This window comes from Ursus americanus, chromosome 13, assembly GCF_024610735.1.
Source record: "Ursus americanus isolate L20-20 chromosome 13, mUrsAme1.1.p, whole genome shotgun sequence".
Lineage (NCBI taxonomy): Eukaryota > Metazoa > Chordata > Mammalia > Carnivora > Ursidae > Ursus > Ursus americanus.
Window position 1 is genome coordinate 3,692,228 of NC_142139.1, and position 19,804 is coordinate 3,712,031.

The 19,804-nt window shown below is 42.7% G+C and overlaps 1 protein-coding gene and 1 pseudogene across 1 annotated transcript in view; both read right to left on the bottom strand.

The window, feature by feature from the left end:
- The window catches only part of PAPSS1 (3'-phosphoadenosine 5'-phosphosulfate synthase 1), a 95,687-nt gene that overhangs the window by 69,206 nt on the left and 6,677 nt on the right, over nt 1-19,804 (bottom strand). The window contains exons 2-4 of the mRNA XM_045799211.2: nt 12,904-13,018; nt 9,009-9,244; nt 2,807-2,945 (exon numbers count right to left, since the gene is read on the bottom strand). Of these exons, the coding sequence (XP_045655167.1) occupies nt 2,807-2,945; nt 9,009-9,244; nt 12,904-13,018 (490 nt within the window). The remainder of the gene's footprint in view (nt 1-2,806; nt 2,946-9,008; nt 9,245-12,903; nt 13,019-19,804) is intronic.
- Nucleotides 9,503-10,239, bottom strand: LOC123793381 (cytochrome b-c1 complex subunit 7 pseudogene; annotated as a pseudogene).

Consider the following 19,804-nt stretch of genomic DNA (forward strand, 5'->3'; position numbering starts at 1 on the left):
AGCTGGGGGGAAATAATTCTAGTCAAAACATTAGTTTTGTTTGTTTTTGTTTTGTTTTGTTTGTTTTTAGAGACAGTGTGTGTCTGGGGGGAAGGGGCTGAGGTGGGGAGAGAGAGAGAAGCAGTCTCCACGTCCAGTGCGGAGCCCAGTGCAAGGCTTGATCGCACAACCCTGAGATCATGACCTGAGCCAAAATCAAGAGTTGGACACTTAACCTACTGAGTCACCCAGGGGCCCCTAGAAATACTAGTTCTTAAGCTCTAATTCTCAAATGCACACAGTGGAATCGCGAGGCCCCACCCCCATGAGATTCTGATTTCACTGGTACAGCTTTGGCATTGGATTTTTAAAAGTTCCCCCAGGTAATGCTAACATGCAGGAAAGCTTGAAAACCACTGTGCTAGAAGACCTGGCTTAGCATTTTAAAAGTCCAGGAATTCCCTTCCTAGCTAATTTATCCTGTAAGTGATTATAATAAATGTACACTTAAGAACAACATTTATATTTAAGTAGATAATAACTACTAGAGTAGTAATCATGAAAATAATGTAACATTAGAATGGCTGATGGGGATACACTTACAGTTTAGTAAATGTCACATAAAGGCCTATAAAACCCTGAGGTCCGCTGAACGTATGCAATCTCTTCTGTCCTCAAACGTGTACCACCACAGCTCCGAAACAGCACTGACAGGGAACTTTCAAGCACTATTCTGACCGTGAGTAAACCATTTTTTAAAACAAACAACTCTACAGTCAGAAACTCTACCACCACGGCAAACGTAATGTTTGTACACAGGCACACATATATACATGAACCTAAGGAACATCTTATCAACGTCTACTCGGAGGACTTTTTTTTTTTAAGATCTGAGAGAGAATTAGTGCATGCACGCACACAAGCAGGGGTAAAGGCAGAGGCAGAGGGAAAGAATCCCCTAGCCAACTCCACTGAGCATGGAGCCCGCCGTGGGGCTCAATCCCAGGACCCTGAGATCGTGACCTGGGCCAAAACCAAGATTCAGATGCTTAACCAACTGAGGTACCCAGGCGCCCGAAGTCAGAGGAATTTAAAAACACTCAAGAAAATAAACAAGTAACACACAGAAAACTAAGCTAATACAAACACACTCCCAAATGGAGAATACAAATTGTAAATGACTCAAGGTATTTTGCATGCGGCCTTATTCATCTGTGCATCCCAGCACTAGATAGATACCTCAGAAACGAAGCATTGATCCATGTGTGTTGACCATCCAATTTCCACTCCCTCTTCCAATCCATCTAACAAGCATGTACTATGTGTGTGTCAGGTACTAGGCTCTGGGCCTCACACTGTGCTAACTCCAATGATAGAAAAACATTCAAGACGTCACCCCTGTTCACAGTACCTTACTCCAGAGCCAGAGACACAAATCTACCTCCCTCACCAATCCATCCTTGCAAAACAACAAAACCAACTACAGTGAAAATAATATTTAGACGTCGGGATCCCAGACACACCACTTTGCTTCTCTTCGCCAAATCTCTATTACACAAAATTGAAGTAAACAGGGGGATACAGATGATAAAAAGAGCTAACCTGGTTGCCCTCCCAATGTCGTAAATTATTCAGGTCAGGCAACCTGCTGAGTCAAGAAAGTGCAGACTTAATGGGTGAAACGGAGTCCCCGTGGAGGCACAACTGGATGTCAGCCTGGCCTAAGGAACCAGATTTCACCAGGCAGGTGGAACTTGCCCCAACTGCTAATGTGCCCCCAGGTCCAAATACAGAAGAGACCAGAATAACAAGTATTGTCCTTCCTGTCCCACATTTTCCTATGCAGGGCCAGAAGCAGAGTGACAAAAATCTCGAATTTGCAGAGCCCCCCAGGTGGCTCCTGTGATCGTCCCAGGCTATCAGACTTCCTATTGGGAAGGCATCAAAGTTCCCTGCATGAATTACTGATCCCTACACAGTGCTGACTGAGTAACTGATCCTAGATTTTTTTTTTTAATGCTGGCATGTCCTCTTTTAACAAGAGAACAGAACTAATGTCCAGGGATGTCTAGAAGATAAATATGATTGGTATCAAAGGCCACAGCAGACAGGTTCTTAATGTCTCTCATGTCCAAATGATCACCACAGCTGAAGCTCTAGCAGCAAACCATAAAACCTAAAAAGCAAGGTACCTCTATTTTGATGGAATCAGCAATATATTAATTCAACCAAGTTCAACAATTATACACAGAATAAATAAGGGACCATTCCAAGCACCACGATATAAATAAGAACAAGACACTGTCTTTGCTCTCAAGATGTTTGTATTTCAGGCATTTTTCCCATTAGCTATGGAATTTCCTTCATTTTCACTGGAACAGAAAGCAGAGGGGCAGCAGCTAGAAACTGATACCCAGTCTAATGCTAGGTACCTAACTGTATCAAGTAGATTTCCAGCAATCCCTGAGGTCCCAACCCTCTAAAACTGTCTTCTGAGGATTCCGCTCTGATCCACAATACCCACTGAGTATACACGTGCCGGGTAGCGCCGGTAGGCCTCAGACACACAAGGGTGTAGTAGGACCCATTTTTCTTCTCCAGGAGCTCCAAGTTGTTTGAATACTCCCAATCTCTCTGTAAAGATGACCAGTCTCAGATATGGTAGGCTAAAATACGCAAGCAAAGGTGCTCTCAGTCAGCAGAGCACACCACTCTTGGTTTCGGGACTGAGTTCAAGCCCCACGCTGGGTACAGAGATTACTTAAAAAATAAAATCTTAAAAAAAAAAAGGCAAACAAAGAGAAACTGGGATAAAAACAGTACTTACCTTTGATTTCTCCAGCCCGAGCTTTTTTGTAGAGTCCTTTGACATCCCTCTGTTCACAAACATGCAGAGGGGCATCAACAAACACTTCAAAAAAAGGTAAACTTGCACCCTCATGAATTTGCCTTGCATTGTTGCGATCCTTAGAAAAAAGATATACAGCTGAGTCAGTGGAAAATAAATACTAGACAAAACAATTTATATTTTAAAATATAAACTGAGGGGCCTGGTTGGCTCCGTCGGTTAAGCATCTGCCTTGCGCTCGGGTCATGGTCCTGGGTCCTGGGATGGAGCCCCAAGTCGGGCTCCTTGCTCAACGGGGAGTCTGCTTCTCACTCTGTCTCTGCCGCTCTCCTTTGCTGTGCTCTAAGTAAATAAATAAAATCTTAATATATATATATATAAATATATATGTATATATACACATACATGTATGTGTATATACATATACTTATATATCTATATACTTATATATATACATATATGTGTACATATATATATATATACTTATATATCTATAAATTGAAAAAAACTAAATCCAGGGAATTATTAGGTTAATATACCCATTTTTTGTAACAATTTCAAAGGGCATACTATTCTAAAAATCCAAGATATTGGGGAGTTCCAGGAAGGAAAACAATAGATGTCCCATAAAAAAACTTCCCCAAATTTTATGAGGAACCAAAGCCAAAGCCCAGCCCGAACGCGGATGTCATTGGGCCTCCCTCTCATAACACATTCAACCTCAGCCTGAGCTGGCTTGAAACCAACTTCATTTGCCAAGAAGTTCATTCAGAACGCTGAATGGTTTATCCACTTGCCAAACACAAGCTCCTGTGGCCGCTGCTCATCGGAGCATTCCCAAGACTTGACTTTTCTGCCCTGCCCCTAAACCCCTAACTCTCCGGTAATCACCCTTCTCCTCTGCTCTGTCCTCTGGTACAGCTCCCTTTCTAAGCCAACCTCTTCTTTCTGGCCTTAGCTAAAACGAAGCAGCCCCTCGAGATCCACTCATCTTCCCACCCTCATACTCCGTGCACAGGCAGTGCCCATGTTTCCAAAGCCAGCCCCTGTAACTCCCACCACTCTATCCCCACCTGGCTCCTTTTAGCATTTAGTTCTTACGGCCCCCGACAAACCGCGCCTACTTCCACTGTCACACTCTCATCTTTCCTATTTCAGAAAGACAATCTCCAGGCACAAATGCTCTCCATCTCCTCACCGCCATGTAAGTGTGTCTATCTGCCCAGCTACCTTTGCCTCACTCGGTCCTGCCACTCCTGCCTTCAGATTCCACAGCCCCGGCCCCCCAGAGGATCTTGCTCAACCCATTATCCCCACTCCATCCGAAATCTTCAGCCTCTGCCCTCTCCTCCAGCTTTTTCCCGGGCAACAAACAAGTACAAGTCACTCATCCATGAAAAACAAATGAACTAACAAATTGCACAAAATCCCTTAATCATGGGTACTCTTCAGCCTTGAAATGACAGGACTTTCTGCTGCATGTCACACTACTAACCCGAGTATGCCCACAATGTTAGCCCTGATCATTCCTGATGCAGGCTCCCCAGGGCTCTTCCTACTTTCCCATCCCGTCAACACTGCTGTTGCCCACAGTCCATCAGGAGCCCACTGCTCACCTTAAGTTCTGGAGCTCTTTTCTCAGTAGCCTTCACGATGTCGACTAGAACACATACACCAACACTTAAGCCTGAGCCCTGCCCTCTCTCCTGAAATTAAACACATTTCCAACTTCTTCCTAAATGTACCTACCTGGAGATCTCACAGCCACCTCAAACTTAGCATGTCCATAATTGAGTCCATTCTCTTTTTCCCCCAAGCTGGAATACCGCCTAGATCCAACTCAAGGATGACACCACTACTCACCCAGAATCCCAAGAGTTGTTCTGGTTCCTTCCCTTTGCCCCACACTCCCACCCCTGTGCATTCTGTGACAAAGTCCTTCAGATTTTGCCTCTAAATATTATTTCTCATAGACCTTTACCTCATCGAATGCCTGCACCACACTGTAACTGTTCACATCTCTATGTTCCCACCAGACTAGCTAGGAACAATCAGGTTTATCTTCAGAACCAAGAAGCCCAAGTTCAGCATTTCTTCCCTACTCCCTAGTTCAACTGCACTCCTCATCTGGTCAATCGCTACGACCCTTGTAAAAGTCTGCTGGCTTCTAGCTTTGATCTACTCAAAGCTATATTCTAACACTGTCCCCTGGATGACAGAAGATGAAAATTCAACCATGTCACCAACTTTTCAGAGATTCCCCACCAGTGTCAGGGTAAAACCCAAACTTCTTAGTGGGAGACATCAGGCCTTCTATACCTGGCCCCACCATTCTCAGTCTTGCACTTGATGTTCTATTAATAATTAATACCTGCCCGCTCTACCAGGCTGTTTGGGCCTTATGCCTTAGCCATCCCCCTTGCCAGAAACTCTTCATTCCTCTCTTCTGCCTAAAGCAATGTGCTCCTTACAGCGCGGCTCCATGGCGAATTCCTCCAGGAAGCTCACCCTGCGTGCCCGGGCTGACAAAGGGCCCTTGCTCCCTCTGGTTTCTCAGAGTACCCACTATATATCTTATTCTCATATATTGGTATCTTTTCATTAGCTTTACAACCACAGCATGTAGCAGAATGATTAAGTTGTGACTTATTGATTCCAACTGTCCTTTTAAATGGAGGTGTTTCCAAGGTTCCATCCATGGCTCTCTTCTCATTCTATACAACGCTTGTATATACTCAACTTCACCTGGGTTTCAATCAACAAAGTTAATGATTCCTAAATCTATCTCAATTCCACACCGCTTTCCCGAACTCCAGAACCAATTTTCCAATGACCCACTTAGATACACCACTAGGATTTCAAACCTAACCCACCTAGAATGAAATAGTCATCTCCTCCCTTCCCATGCTGTATTTTCTACCACATTCATTCCATCTTCTATTCAGAAAGCACCATCCCTCATGTTCACCCCAAATTTAGCCATCAACCAGGCACCACGTCCTTCTGATGTTCTGGGCTCAAGAACCTTCAAATACACCCCATCTTTTCCATTTCCATTGCTGCTGCTTGAATTCACTACAAAAGCCTCCTCACTAGTCTCCTATCTCCAGGGCACTCCTGTTCCAGGCTTCAAAGGGAACCTTATTAAAATCCAAACCCATGGGGCGCCTGGGTGGCACAGCAGTTAAGCGTCTGCTTTCGGCTCAGGGCGTGATCCCGGCGTTGTGGGATCGAGCCCCACATCAGGCTCCTCTGCTATGAGCCTGCTTCTTCCTCTCCCACTCCCCCTGCTTGTGTTCCCTCTCTCACTGGCTGTCTCTATCTCTGTCAAATACATAAATAAATAAATAAAATCTTTAAAAAAAAAAAAATCTCCTTTAAAAAAATAAATAAATAAATAAAATCCAAACCCAGAGATGGCATTCCTTAGTACAATCTCAACACGCTCAGTCCCCCTGGGGCAAAGTTCTGAGCAGTGAAGGTTCACTGTCGGACCTCTGAATCTCTGTAGCTTCATCTCCCCTCACCTTCAACCTGCACGCAGTCATAACAAACCACCTATGGTTCCCCCAAAAGACCAAACTCCCTCACATCTCCATGCTGCTGCACACACTGTACTGTCTCCTCTATCGAAATGGCACTCCCCTCCCGTCCCGCTGGTGTGCTCTGATTCCTCAGGACTCATTTCAAGCAGCACCTCCTCTGTGATTCCTCCACAGCCCCTCTCATAGACCTTTACCTCATCGCCTGCCTGCACCATACTGTAACCGTCCACATCTCTATGTTCCCACCAGGTTTAGCTAGGAACCACCAGGTTTATCTTTAGAACCAAGAGGCCCAAGTTCAATGGTGACATGGAATAAAACACGTATCCTAGATTACACGGTTTGATGCGAATATCACAGATTCTGACACATCCTCAGCATAGTCCAAACCTCATTCTTAGTGCTTTCGGAGATGAGAACAATACATTTTGCTCCATACTATGGAAACAAGGGGGCCAAAAAGCAGATCAACATATACTTTTGGAGACCCAGCTGACAGCTCTCCAAAGCCCATGTCACTCTTTCCTCTTCCAAGAGTTGCACAAATTCCCAGAAAGTGCAAGAACATCAGTTATTATATTACTATGAAAACTGTTCATTTTCAAGGATTCAAGAACGCAGGGGCACCTGGCATCTGCCTTTGGCTCAGGGCTTGATCCCAGGGTCCTGGGATCAGGCTCCCTGCTCTGCTAGAAGCCTGCTTATTCCTCTTCCACGCCCCCTACTTGTGTTCCCTCTCTCGCTGGCTGTCTCTCTCTCTCTGTCAAATAAATGAATAAAATCTTTAAGAAAAAGAAAGAAAGAAAGAAAGAAAGAAAAAGAAAGAAAGAAAGAAAGAAAGAAAGAAAGAAAGAAAGAAAGAAAGGAAGAAAGAAAGAAAAACAACTATCATTCTCTTATACACTTCGTTATCTAGTATACTTTAAACTGAAATATTGACATTGTTGCCAATGTTTCAGGAAAATGAAAAGGAGTCCTCACAGGACCTTTTAGGACTCCTGCCATGGTTCAATTAAGTGAATCTTTATAATTAACACTCCCTCTGATATTTGACTATTAACTCTAACAGCTCATATTTTGGTGTTGTTTTTTAAAAAGTCTAAGTAACCATCAAATTCCCAATATAGTACCAGAACTATGCTATTATTTGTTATACTTACTGAATACTTAATACACACCAGGCACTGTACTAAGAGCTTTGGATGCACGATTTACCTACTTCTCAGAGCAACCCTATGAGGTAGGCATTACCTGAGCTTATAAAGGTCAAGTCAACTGGCCAAGGTCATAACAGCAACTGGCAGAGCTAAATTCCAACCCAGTGCTTCTGGCCCCAAAGCTCCTGCCTTTAACCACGTAGTAATTCACCTATTCTTTCACATCTTAGTCATGCTGCCATTTAAGAACACTAAATACCTACTGTGTTCCAGGAGCTGGACTTGGCATCAAGATTATACAGATAAGTAAGATGTGCTTTCAGCCTTCGAGCAGCCAGTGGGGTTTAGAGGTAACAAGGCATGGTGGGTGAGAGCGTGGATTCCAGTGACACTGTCTGGGTACAAATCCTCGCTCTACCATGTACAGTATGTGACCCTGGGTAATTTACACCTGTCTCCTCACTGCTGCCTTTTTTTTTTAACGATTTTATTTACTTATTTGAAAGAGAGAGTGAACGGGGGAGGGAGAGAGAGGGAGGGAGAGTAAAAGAGAATCTCAGCAGACTTCACGCTGAGTGCAGGGCCTGATGTGGGACTCAATCTCGGGACCCTGAGACCACGACCTCAGACAAAACCGAGAGTCAGACACTTAACCAACTGAGCCACCCAAGCGCCCCACCTCTGCCTTCTTCATTGGGTGATAAGCACTAAATGAGTTCATTCACAGTACACAGTTGGTGTTCAATAAAGGTTAGCTGCTATGCTTTTTATTACTACTACTACTATTACTGCTGCTATTAGCACCACCAACCACTGTGACCTGGTATTTATAATAAAACGTTACAGCACAATAGTACAGGCACCAAGGACAGGTACCCCACAAAGCCCAAAGGACAAAGGAAGTATTCAGGAGGGGGAGACACCTAACCCGAGTCTCAAAGCACAGACAGGAGTCGAATGATGTGGAGAAGAGAAGGACCATTGGAAGAACAGTGCCTTCCAAGCAGAGGAACAAAAATCTCACCATGAAAAACGGCACAGTTTTTGAAGAGAAATACAAAAAAAAGTGAATTGGTGCTAAAATAAGAGGAAGAGTGTAATGAAAGAGGAGATGGAAGACCTGGGAGCAAAGAAGCCGTAGTCAGGCGTATGTGAAGAAACTGAAGACTTTCCCTAATGTCTGACGCATGGTGAGGATTTACTGTATGTTTACTGAATTGAAAATTCAAGCTTGAAATAATCTGGCCCCTGGCTTGGGGTCAACAAGTTTGGTTATACTGGGGGGGAGGGGGTGTCACAGCAAGTTTTCTCTCAAAACTGAATTTACTCAGAAAGTCACAGCACAGAAATGCTACAGGTTAATTATTTTAATGTAAATTTAGCTTCAAAGCCCATGTCAGTGTTTGAACAACTTGTTCTGCCTGATGGCATATTCTCCATCCACGACATGAGAACAGCAACAGTACAAAGGCCACGTACCTGAGTATACGGGGATATAAAACTGGTGATGCACACTAAGCCAGCATCCGCAAACAGCTTAGCAACTTCTGCGATGCGTCGAACGTTCTCCTCTCTGTCTTCAGGACTGAAGCCAAGATTTTTATTGAGACCTTGACGAATGTTGTCGCCATCCAAAGTGTAGCATGGGATACCGTGGCACACCAAGTACTCCTCTAAAGCCATGCTCACTGTGGTCTTTCCTGCTCCAGATAAGCCTAAAGGTGAAGAGTGCGAGCACAGTCCAGCTGCAGCATTAGGAGGGTAACCACTTGGTAATAAAGAATTTAAGGCACAGCCTTCATTACATTCATTATTCATAGCCATCTCTCAGTAACACTTTCACATTTCTCTACAAGATTTACATCTTAGCTAGAAAAACATCTGTAGTTCAAATAAAATGAACATTTATATTTTGAGATTTTTTTTTAATTACAATAGTGCAAATAGTTCTCAACTGCCTATTTCAGGTTTTATCCAACTTCTTAAAAATACTTGAGGGCAACTGTAACAACAGATTTCAACTCCGTGATTACTTCTTTGCCCATTCTTCTCCCTTTTTTTCCCCAAATAACTTCTTTCAGGTAGGGTTCAAGGAAGAATTTACTCTCCTCATATTCTGTCCACTGCTCATTAGGCAGGATCTGCTGCCTCCTGGTCAGATCCTGCGCTCTCTCAGTGTGAAACACCGTATGTTATACAGGTTCTCAGGAAGCCTCACGGCCCCTTTCACATCATCCTTCCCATATACTGTATCATCTCGCATTAACTCGTTTATGAGCCCTGCGGCCCTGTGATACCACTTCTGAATACCCTCCAGCCACCGGCTTGATGCTGCAACAGCAGGCTTGTTCGCCATTTTGACCCAAGACTACAGCGTTGTCTACTCAAGTATTTATGTTTTAAATAACTCCTGTCTGTGCCCAAAGGTATCCTAGAAATTCCTCAGTTTCAGAGGGTAGATGATCACTTTGTTCTCATTACCACTATTCCAAAGCTACAAGCCAAAGTAAAAACAGAGTGATATGTCCAAATTATTTCTGGTGAGGTAAGAAAAAGGACAAAGTAAGTAAAACTAAATATAAACTTATCTTTATATCCCAGGATCAATACATCCCATAGACTCCCATGATAAAGTATCAGGGCGTCCAATTTATAATATAATTAATTGAAGAATATCCTTACTTCAACTCACCTTCCTCTACCAACGATGTTTACTCACTAAACAACAAGAAGGAAAAGGAAAGCATGTATATATGCACTAATACTTGCCACCTTGATGAGTATTAAGTACAGAATTCACAACTAAGGAGGTGATGAGGCAAGAGATAAGGACGGAAGTCTCAGGTACTGATTTCTTTGAAAGAAGTCATGATAGTATAGAAGGCTAACCAAAAAAAAAAAAAAGTGGATGCTATGTTAGGAGGATCGATAGTATTAATTGCTTTATATATTAAAAACTTATATATTGGGGAGCCTGGGTGGCACAGTAGCTCGTGTGTCCGACTCGTGGTTTCCACTCAGGTCATGATCTCATGGTCCTGAGATCAAGCCCCCATCAGGTTCCACACTCAGTGTGGAGTCTGCTTGAGATTCTCTCTCCCTCTCTCTCTGTCCCTCCCACTCGTGCTCTCTCTCAAATAAACCTTTAAAAACAAAAAACAGGGGCGCCTGGGTGGCACAGCGGTTAAGCGTCTGCCTTCGGCTCAGGGCATGATCCTGGCGTTCTGGGATCGAGCCCCACATCAGGCTCTTCCACTATGAGCCTGCTTCTTCCTCTCCCACTCCCCTGCTTGTGTTCCCTCTCTCGCTGGCTGTCTCTATCTCTGTCGAATAAATAAATAAAATCTTTAAAAAAAAATAAAATAAAATAAAAATAAAAAATAAAATAAAATAAAAACAAAAAACGTGTATTAAATAGTATAGCAGATGGTATTTTCCAAAGATGGCTGCAACAGGATTTCCCACACTGCAACCTCTTTGACAGTGTGACATCACCACTGTCACATCAAGACGTATAGTCTAATTCCTTTCCCTTGAATGTAGGGTGCCCTCAGGATTCACCTATCACCAAAAGGATGTAGTGAAAATGACCATGTGTGACTTCTAAGGCAGGGTCAGATAAAGCTACTGTGCGTGTCGCTTTAACCCTCCACTTGAGGGAAGCCCACTATTGCATACCTCGAGGCCACCATGCTAGCAAGCTCACGATCAGCAGGTGTTCAGCAGCTAAGCTCCCAGCTGAGGGCAGTGTCAAGTGAGTTAGGGATCACCGACTCCAGCCAGGTGAGCCTTCAGACATCAGGGAACACCGCCCAGCTGAGCCCTCGTGAATTCCTCACCCACGACACGGTAAGCAAATTAAAATGGTTGTTTTATGCCACTAGATTTTAGGTGCTTTGTTACACAGCAACAGTAACTGAACAAACAGATGGAGGCAAGGGTTTCTGGGTTTTTTTGTTGTTTTTAACCACAGTTAAAAGTGCTGAGCACTAAGTATGAGGGGGAAAAAACCCCTGAACTCCAAACTCTTAGACTTTTTATACAAAACAACCTAAATAATAAAAGTACCTATTTATACATACATGCATATATATATATACATATTCATTTTATATATATTTAATTTGAAACAAAGTAAGAAGAGAGACTACTGAAAATTTAATTACTGACATAGGAAGTTGCACTGAGATGTTTACAGTGAACACAGACAAAAAGGCAACGAAATTAAAGCAGTTGGAGAAAATTAATACACAATTACAAGAGAGATAATCCAAAACTAGATAAGGAAAATTAGTACACTGAAGAAAAGAAACCAAATGTACTGGACTGAATAGTCCCCCACCCCCACCCCCAGGGGCCTCAGAATGTGGGTTCAGTTGGAAACAGGCTCTTTGTGGATGTAATTAGCTCAATTGAAATGAGGTCCTATAGTACTAGGAAGGGCACTAAATCCAGCGACTGGTGGCACTACCAGGCCACGTGAGGATGAAAGCAGGGACTGGAGCACGACATCTACAAACCAAGGAGCACCCAGGACCGCCAACAACTTCCAGAAGCCAGGAGAGCAGCCTGGAGCAGAATCTCCCTCAGAGCTTACAGAAGGAACTAACCCCACCAAAACCTTCATTTCAGACTCCCAGCCTCCAGAACTGTCAGAGAATAAATTTCTGCTGTTTGAAGCCACCCCATTGTTTGAAATAATTCATTACAGCAGCCCTGGGAAACTAGTACACCAACCAATGTAAAAATATAAAAGAAAGTTTATCTGAAATAAAAATCTGAGAAAAAGCAAACTGCATTCCAGGAAAATGGCAAACCACTCAATAGCTTGACGGATCCTGGTTAAGCTACTAAACTGCAAGATAAAGAAAGAAATCTTTACTTCTGTTTCCAACAATATTGTCCAAAAAAAAAAAAAAAATCAACCAAGGCTACAGAAGATTTGACAACATAATTAACAAGCTTGATCTAATGAACATATATAGAACATTGCAAATATCAGGGAATAGATGTCCTTTTCAAATATACATTTATGAAAACTGATAAGATCATAAAACAAGCACCAAAAAATCTGATAAACAGTATTTATAAGCATCACTAGTGATAAGATCAATGGCATAAACCATGTTCAAGAAAAGGATTACCCAATATTTTAAAGATCAATTTTCCCCAAAACTGACCTTTAGATACAATGTAATCCCAAACTAAATCCCAGCCAGATTTTGGAGGAACTGGTTAAATCAATTACAAAATTTATATAATAATGCAAAGAGCCAAAAAAAACAGCTCAAAATTTACATAAATATACTATATCCTGGTTCCAGACTATCTATAAACACTGCTTTTGAAATTGATTTATTTCTCTAGACCATACCTGTTAGCCAAACTGTGCAACCACGAAAACCACCTCTGGTCCCCACGACCTGACCTCTCTTGTTCCTGCTGACATGATGAGCCTGATAGGTGACATTAGTTGCTCTCTGCATCCCCTGGAAAAAAGAAGCAAAATTCTGGTTCACCTGAGTCCTTTAAAAAGTAAACACATGGGGCGCCTGGGTGGCACAGCAGTTGAGCGTCGGCCTTCGGCTCAGGGCGTGATCCCAGCGTTATGGGATGGAGCCCCACATCAGGCTCTTCCCCTATCAGCCTGCTTCTTCCTCTCCCACTCCCCCTGCTTGTGTTCCTTCTCTCGCTGGCTGTCTCTATCTCTGTCAAATAAATAAATAAAATCTTTAAAAAAAAAAAAAAGTAAACACATATTCCTTGCTGTCACTATTCTATGTAACATGCCAAAAGCAAAAAAAAAAAAGATTAAAACTAACAGCTTTCTTTTCTTTATAGTACCTGGTATGGCCTTTGGTGCTTTACATACACCAATGAATTTAACCCTCAGAGCCACCCAGGAATGCAAAGACTCTTACCTCTGCGGTTTTACAAATGAAGATGTTAAACCTGAAAAAGTTAAAGGGCTTGCCCAAGTTCCCGTAACAAGGGAATGGTGGACTCCCGAGCCCAGTCTTCCACTCACTTAATCATTCATTCAAGCAGTATGTACTGAGGCCCTAGCAGTAGGGCCTCACCAAGTGAACAGGGTCCCCACCTCACTGAGCTTACATTCCACTGGGAAAGACAAAGCAATAAAACTTATTGTAATATCAGAGAGTGACAAGTGCATTGTAGAAAATAAAACAGGGTAAGACTGGAAAGAAGGATCAGGGATGAGTGCCTCTTCAGCCAGGATGATCAACAAAGGCCTCTAAGAAGGCAGCATCTAAGCAGACTCCAGAACCAAGTGTGGAAGGTCTGCAGGTATCATGAAATGCATGATGGAAAAAAGCAGATGCACTGCTGATTTGTGGTTATTCCACAAAAAAAGTGGAATGCAATTTTTCTTCCAAATTCTTTTTTTTTTTTTAAGATTTTATTTATTTATTTGACAGAGAGACAGCGAGAGAGGGAACACAAGCAGGGGGAGTGGGAGAGGAAGAAGCAGGCTCACAGTGGAGGAGCCTGATGTGGGGCCCGATCCCATAACGCCGGGATCACGCCCTGAGCCGAAGGCAGATGCTTAACGACTGAGCCACCCAGGCCCCACTTCCAAATTCTCTTCTTAAACAAAAATAGCATTAATTTACACAGGACTCAAAGAATCTGAAGAGCCATTTCTCCAAAGAAAAAATACAGATGACAGAATAGGCAGATTAAAGATGTTCAGGGGCACCTGGGTGGCTCAATCAGTTGAGCATCTGACCCTTGATTTCAGCTCAGCTCATGATCTCAGGGTTGTGATACTGAACACCACTGGGCATGGAGCCTGCTTGGGATTCTCTTCCCCCACTGGCCCCCCACTCTCTCACGCAAAAAACAAAAAAAAAATTTATATCCTTAGCCATCAGAAAAGGGCACATCAAATCAAAGCCACAGGGAGATACCTCTACAACCCACTAGAATGGCGGTAATCAAGAAGACAGTAACAAGTGCTAGTGAGAATACTGAGAATTTAGAATCCTCATACATTTGTTGGTGAAAATGCAAAATAGTACAGCCACTTTGGAAAACAGTACTTCTGCAAAATGTTAAATATACAGTTACCATGTGATCAAATAATTAAAACTCCTAGATATTTACTTATAAGAAATGAAAACACATCCACACAAAACATATACACCTAAGTTCATAGCAGCATTATTCATAAAAGCCAAAAAGTGGAAACCATCCAATTGTCCATCAACTGATAATCAGACAAAATATTTTAAAATTTATATATATATCCATATATATATAAATATATATCCATATATATATAAATATATATATATCCATTCAATGGAATATTATATGTCAATAAAAAGGAATGAAGCACTCAAACATGTTACAACTTGGATGACCCTAAAAAACATTAAAAACATTAAGCTAGGTGAAAGAAGCCAATCACAAAGACCACATATGGTATAATTCCATTTATGTGAACTGTCCAAAATAGGAAAATCTATAGAGACAGAGAGCAGATTAGTGATTGCCTCAGGCTGGGACATTGGGGGGCAGGGGAATAACTTCTAATGGGTACAGGGATCTTTTGGGGGTGATAAAAATACTCTAAAATTGTTTGTGATGACAGTTGCACAACTCTGTAAATGTACTAAAAACCGTTTAACCATACACTTTAAGTAGCTAAATTGAATGATATGCAAATTATATCTCAATAAAGCTGTTTTCTACACAAAACAAAAAAAAATTAGAGTCTCTATTTTCTCTTCCTATGGGACGAAAACATAATTTAGGTTCTTCTTTTTTTATATTTATTTATTTATTGAGAGCGAGCGTGTACACGTGCACATGAGTGGGGGGGTGCAGAGGGAGAGAGAATCTCAAGCGGACTCCCAGCTGAGCACCAAGCCCCACGTGGGGCTCGATCCCACAACCCCTAGATTATGACCTGAGCCAAAATCAAGAGCCCCACGCCTAACCGACTGAGCCACCCAGGCGCCCCTAATTTAGGTTCTTTTTAGCAGCACGTCTTTATAAAACAGCTATGTGACAGCATTTTTTTGATAGGGTGTTTATATTTGATACCGCTTATAGCTCTTACTTTTCAAGACAGTTTTATTCAACATTCATTCAAAACTACTTACTGAACGCATATTACATGCCTCACATTCTTCTAGGTGCTGATAAAACAGGAATGAACAGTACCAATAAAGATCACCGTCCTCATGGGACTTATCTAGCCCTCACTCCTAGTGCAGTGGTTCTCCAGGTGTGGCCCTTAGCGAGCAGCTTCTGCATCTCCCCTGAACTGTTAGAAATGCAAACGGTCAGGTCCTGCCCCCAGGCCAAGGGAATCAGAAACTCCGGGGTGGGGCCCAACAGTGTATTTTAAAGCCCTCCAATAGATTATGATGCAAGCTCATAAAAGCCACTGGACTAATGGGAGAGATGGGGGAAGATAAGTAAGTAAATCATACAAGTTAGGCAGGAGTAAGTATCAAAAAGAAACAGTAAATAAAGCAAAATTGTGAAGAAATTTCAGAGAAGGGATGTTCAGACAGGGTGGCCAGGCGAGGCTTCAGAGGAACAAGGACACTTAAGACCTGTGATGACTTCTGGGGGGGAGTGCCTCCAGACAGAGCGCAGACTGAGCACAAGCAAGAATGAAAAAGTGACAAGGGAAATCCAGAATGGTTGCTGAGCAGCCCTAACCACTCACGTGAAGCCAATAATCATCAATTCAAAGCGAAACCCGTCACCAGGACAGCGTTTCCCACAGCCACAGCAGGGACACAGAATGAAGCAGGAACAGTCGCAGTGGATCCAACCGGAGCTGTAGCCTGGCCCAAAGTCTTCAAAACGGGGTATCAACAGCCTTGCAGTATAGAAGCACGAACTATGGGGTGGGGGTGGGGTTGGTTTTTGTTTTAGAAGTACGAACTTTGAGGGGCGCCTGGGTGGCACAGCGGTTAAGCCTCTGCCTTCGGCTCAGGGCGTGATCCCGGCGTTATGGGATCGAGTCCCACATCAGGCTCCTCTGCTGGGAGCCTGCTTCTTCCTCTCCCGCTCCCCCTGCTTGTGTTCCCTCTCTCGCTGGCTGTCTCTATCTCTGTCGTATAAATAAATAAAATCTTTAAAAAAAAAAAAAAAAGAAGTACGAACTTTGTAAAAGAATATTTCTATCCCGCTCTTCAACTTCCAGATGGTCCTCCTTTCTAAAACTGGTCTGCCCGAGGTGGGGGATCTCCTTTCCCACCTCCCCCTCCGTGATCCTCCTAGTGTCCAAGACAAAGCATCTCCACCGTTCTGAGCCCTACTATAGCTCAATGCAGAAAATCCTCTGGGGCCAAAGGGACAATCTGACAATTCTTTTAATAGGCACACCACAAAAGCTGTAGCAGTCCCCCACTAATCATCTCATTAACAAATGCATTTCCAATAAAATTATGCTCTACGTGTTCAATAATTACTTTTGAAAAATTATAATATGGGTCTCCCTACCTATTTTTTTTCAGTGAAATAATGAAGCAAACATTACTTTCCAGCTCTACCATTTCCAAGATCTTAAACAAAAACAAGGTTCCACTTCCCATCAGTCACTAGTTTCAGCTCCCAGCCCAGCTGCCTGGGGAGAAGAACAGAATCTGAAGGAAGGGGGGTTGAGGGGTGGTTTCAAGGAGGGTGCCTACACTGGCAGAACCTGTTTGACTGGGTCATTTTGCTTTGGGGTTTATTCCAAGTTATTTTGCTTTGGGGCAAGAAGAAACATGTATCTAGTGAATTTTAATTCATTCTGGCCCTGTAAAGTATCTCCTGTTTTTCTTTTTAAATTGAGTAGAACGTATAAAATTATCTGAGAAGCTATAAACAGCTGAAGATGTGGTTTGGAGAAAATACAAGATAAGCAGAGGTTGTCTGTTTTAACCACTAGAAAGGAACGCTACCTTGGGGTTCCTTGAGTCCTACCTTTAAAAACCTTCTGGCAGCAGATATGGCAATCTAAGGAGGCTTACTGTTATGAATGTTTGAGATTTTTCATATTAAAAAACAATCTTAAAAAAAAAAGATTTGCCACAACCTCCTACCTCCCAGTTTCTCAGAGTAAATCAAAGAGCATTTTTTGAAACTACTGGAGTGGCAAGGTGGTAGGATTACCCCTGAATTTTACTGACAATCTAAAGGCCACTTCCACAAGCGATCTTCTTTCTGTCCCTCTTCCCTTCTTTTCCACCCACACTAGCCAAATCCTTCCTATAATTCCGCCCAAAAGAAAGGACATTAGTGAGTCACTAAGGGCTGAGTGAGTTATTTCCTTCTCATTCTACATTCCTACTCTCCGTCTTCAATGGCCTAACTTCTCTCCACATGACGGAGAAATCAGGCTTACTGTTTCTTTCCTTATAGTCTGGGTGGTTTGTAGAAATATTTATGTGTCTTGGTATGTACATCCCGGCAGTCCCTATATATTTACTGTCTACATGATTTGTTATTTAGGGACTGTTTTATACTTTCAGCCGTCTTTCTATGTATGTTTAGTTTGACTTCCCTGGGAGGGTAGGTCAAGCACGTGAGTTATAGCTCTATTTTCCCCAGCACCAACCTCTTCCTTTGCGCCTAGTCAGTGCTCAGTAAAAGTTAGATCTAAGGCATTTATTTTAAAGCAGGATTTGTTTTCTCTGCATAACTTGCAAATGAAATGATGACAGACATTCAGAAATCTTAAGTCTAGCAGAAGTGGGACAATTCAAGAGAATTTACTCACTTTCTACACTTCGGGCTAAACAACCATCAATCCCATTACTAGGCTAACATCACGAGGCCTCTGATATCTGTGGTGCAAATTTTTTACACGTTCTACAAACTTCTGTCATGACGCACACAAGTGGCCCTGTGCGCCTTATTTGACCCATCTTAATTTCCACGTGGGCACTTCCCTCTGGGACAAATTAACTTCTCCTATGATGTCATTTAAAGAAGTGTATGCCTTGGGAGTTTACTATGATCTGATGAACAACGCTGCCTTTTTAAGTGAAATCTGTAAAAGCACAGAATATATACCAAATATGAAGCCTAACTGTGGACTCAACATCCATCACCCACCCCACCACCCACCTTAAACTGACTGCTCAACTGTGTTCCTACAAAGGGAATCTCTGAAATGGTAACAGGCATGTTCCTTGTATGTCTCAAGACTACGGAGAGATGGCAGAGTATGATGTGAGTAAGCTGAAGAGACGATCTCGAACATACAAGGACAAGCAGCCTTTACTTCACACTTCGCTCAGTTACTGATAATTGAAGTTAATCTTTTGAACCTTAACAAGCTAAAAACGGGGCGCCTGGGTGGCACAGTCGTTAAGCGTCTGCCTTCGGCTCAGGGCGTAATCCCAGTGTTCTGGGATCGAGTCCCACATCAGGCTCTTCTGCTATGAGCCTGCTTCTTCCTCTCCCACTCCCCCTGCTTGTGTTCCCTCTCTCACTGGCTGTCTCTCTGTCAAATAAATAACTAAAATCTTAAAAAAAAAATAAATAAATAAACAAGCTAAAAACGAACAGCAAAAGTGAAGATTGTACACTCCTGGAGGCTGAGAAAATCTGAAAATGCTATACTTAAAACCTTGCTACTGCAGACCACGTTGCACAGCAAGGCCGGAATGATGCTTCTGGTCTGTAAGTGAATCTCAGGCTCCACCCTTGACCTCCCGAATCCAAACTAAGTTCCTGGCAGGCTTATCCGATTGCCGTCAACTATCATGCATGGATTCTGCATATACACGAGGGCTCTCCCACAGGTCTGTTTTAAAGATTGAGTAACATTTAAATATTTAATGGAGATTTTAAAACGTCAATACCTTTAATGGAAGGGCCCCTGGACGACCTCCAGGTGGAAAGCCCAGCTCTAAGAGATTCCTAGAAGTCAGAAACGAATCTAAGACTATTTGGTGATTGAGCCCTTTTAGGGACTGGGGATAAAATAAAACAAAAACATTTCAGGAAAAGAGACAAACTATACACAGATAAAGAAATCATTACACCATGACAGACCCCTGCGCCTCCCACCAGGGTGACTGCACATCAGAAGCTGGGGAGCCAAAAATTCAGTAACCTGTATCTCGGAAGCTGAACTTGAGAGTACACACAAAAACGTGTGCACGAATGCTCACGGCAACATTACCCGTAACAGCCAAAGAAGAGAAACAACTCAAACGTCCATCAACTGCTGAATGGATAAACAATGTGTGGCATATATCCATAAAATGGAATATTATCCAACCAGTGAAAGAAGC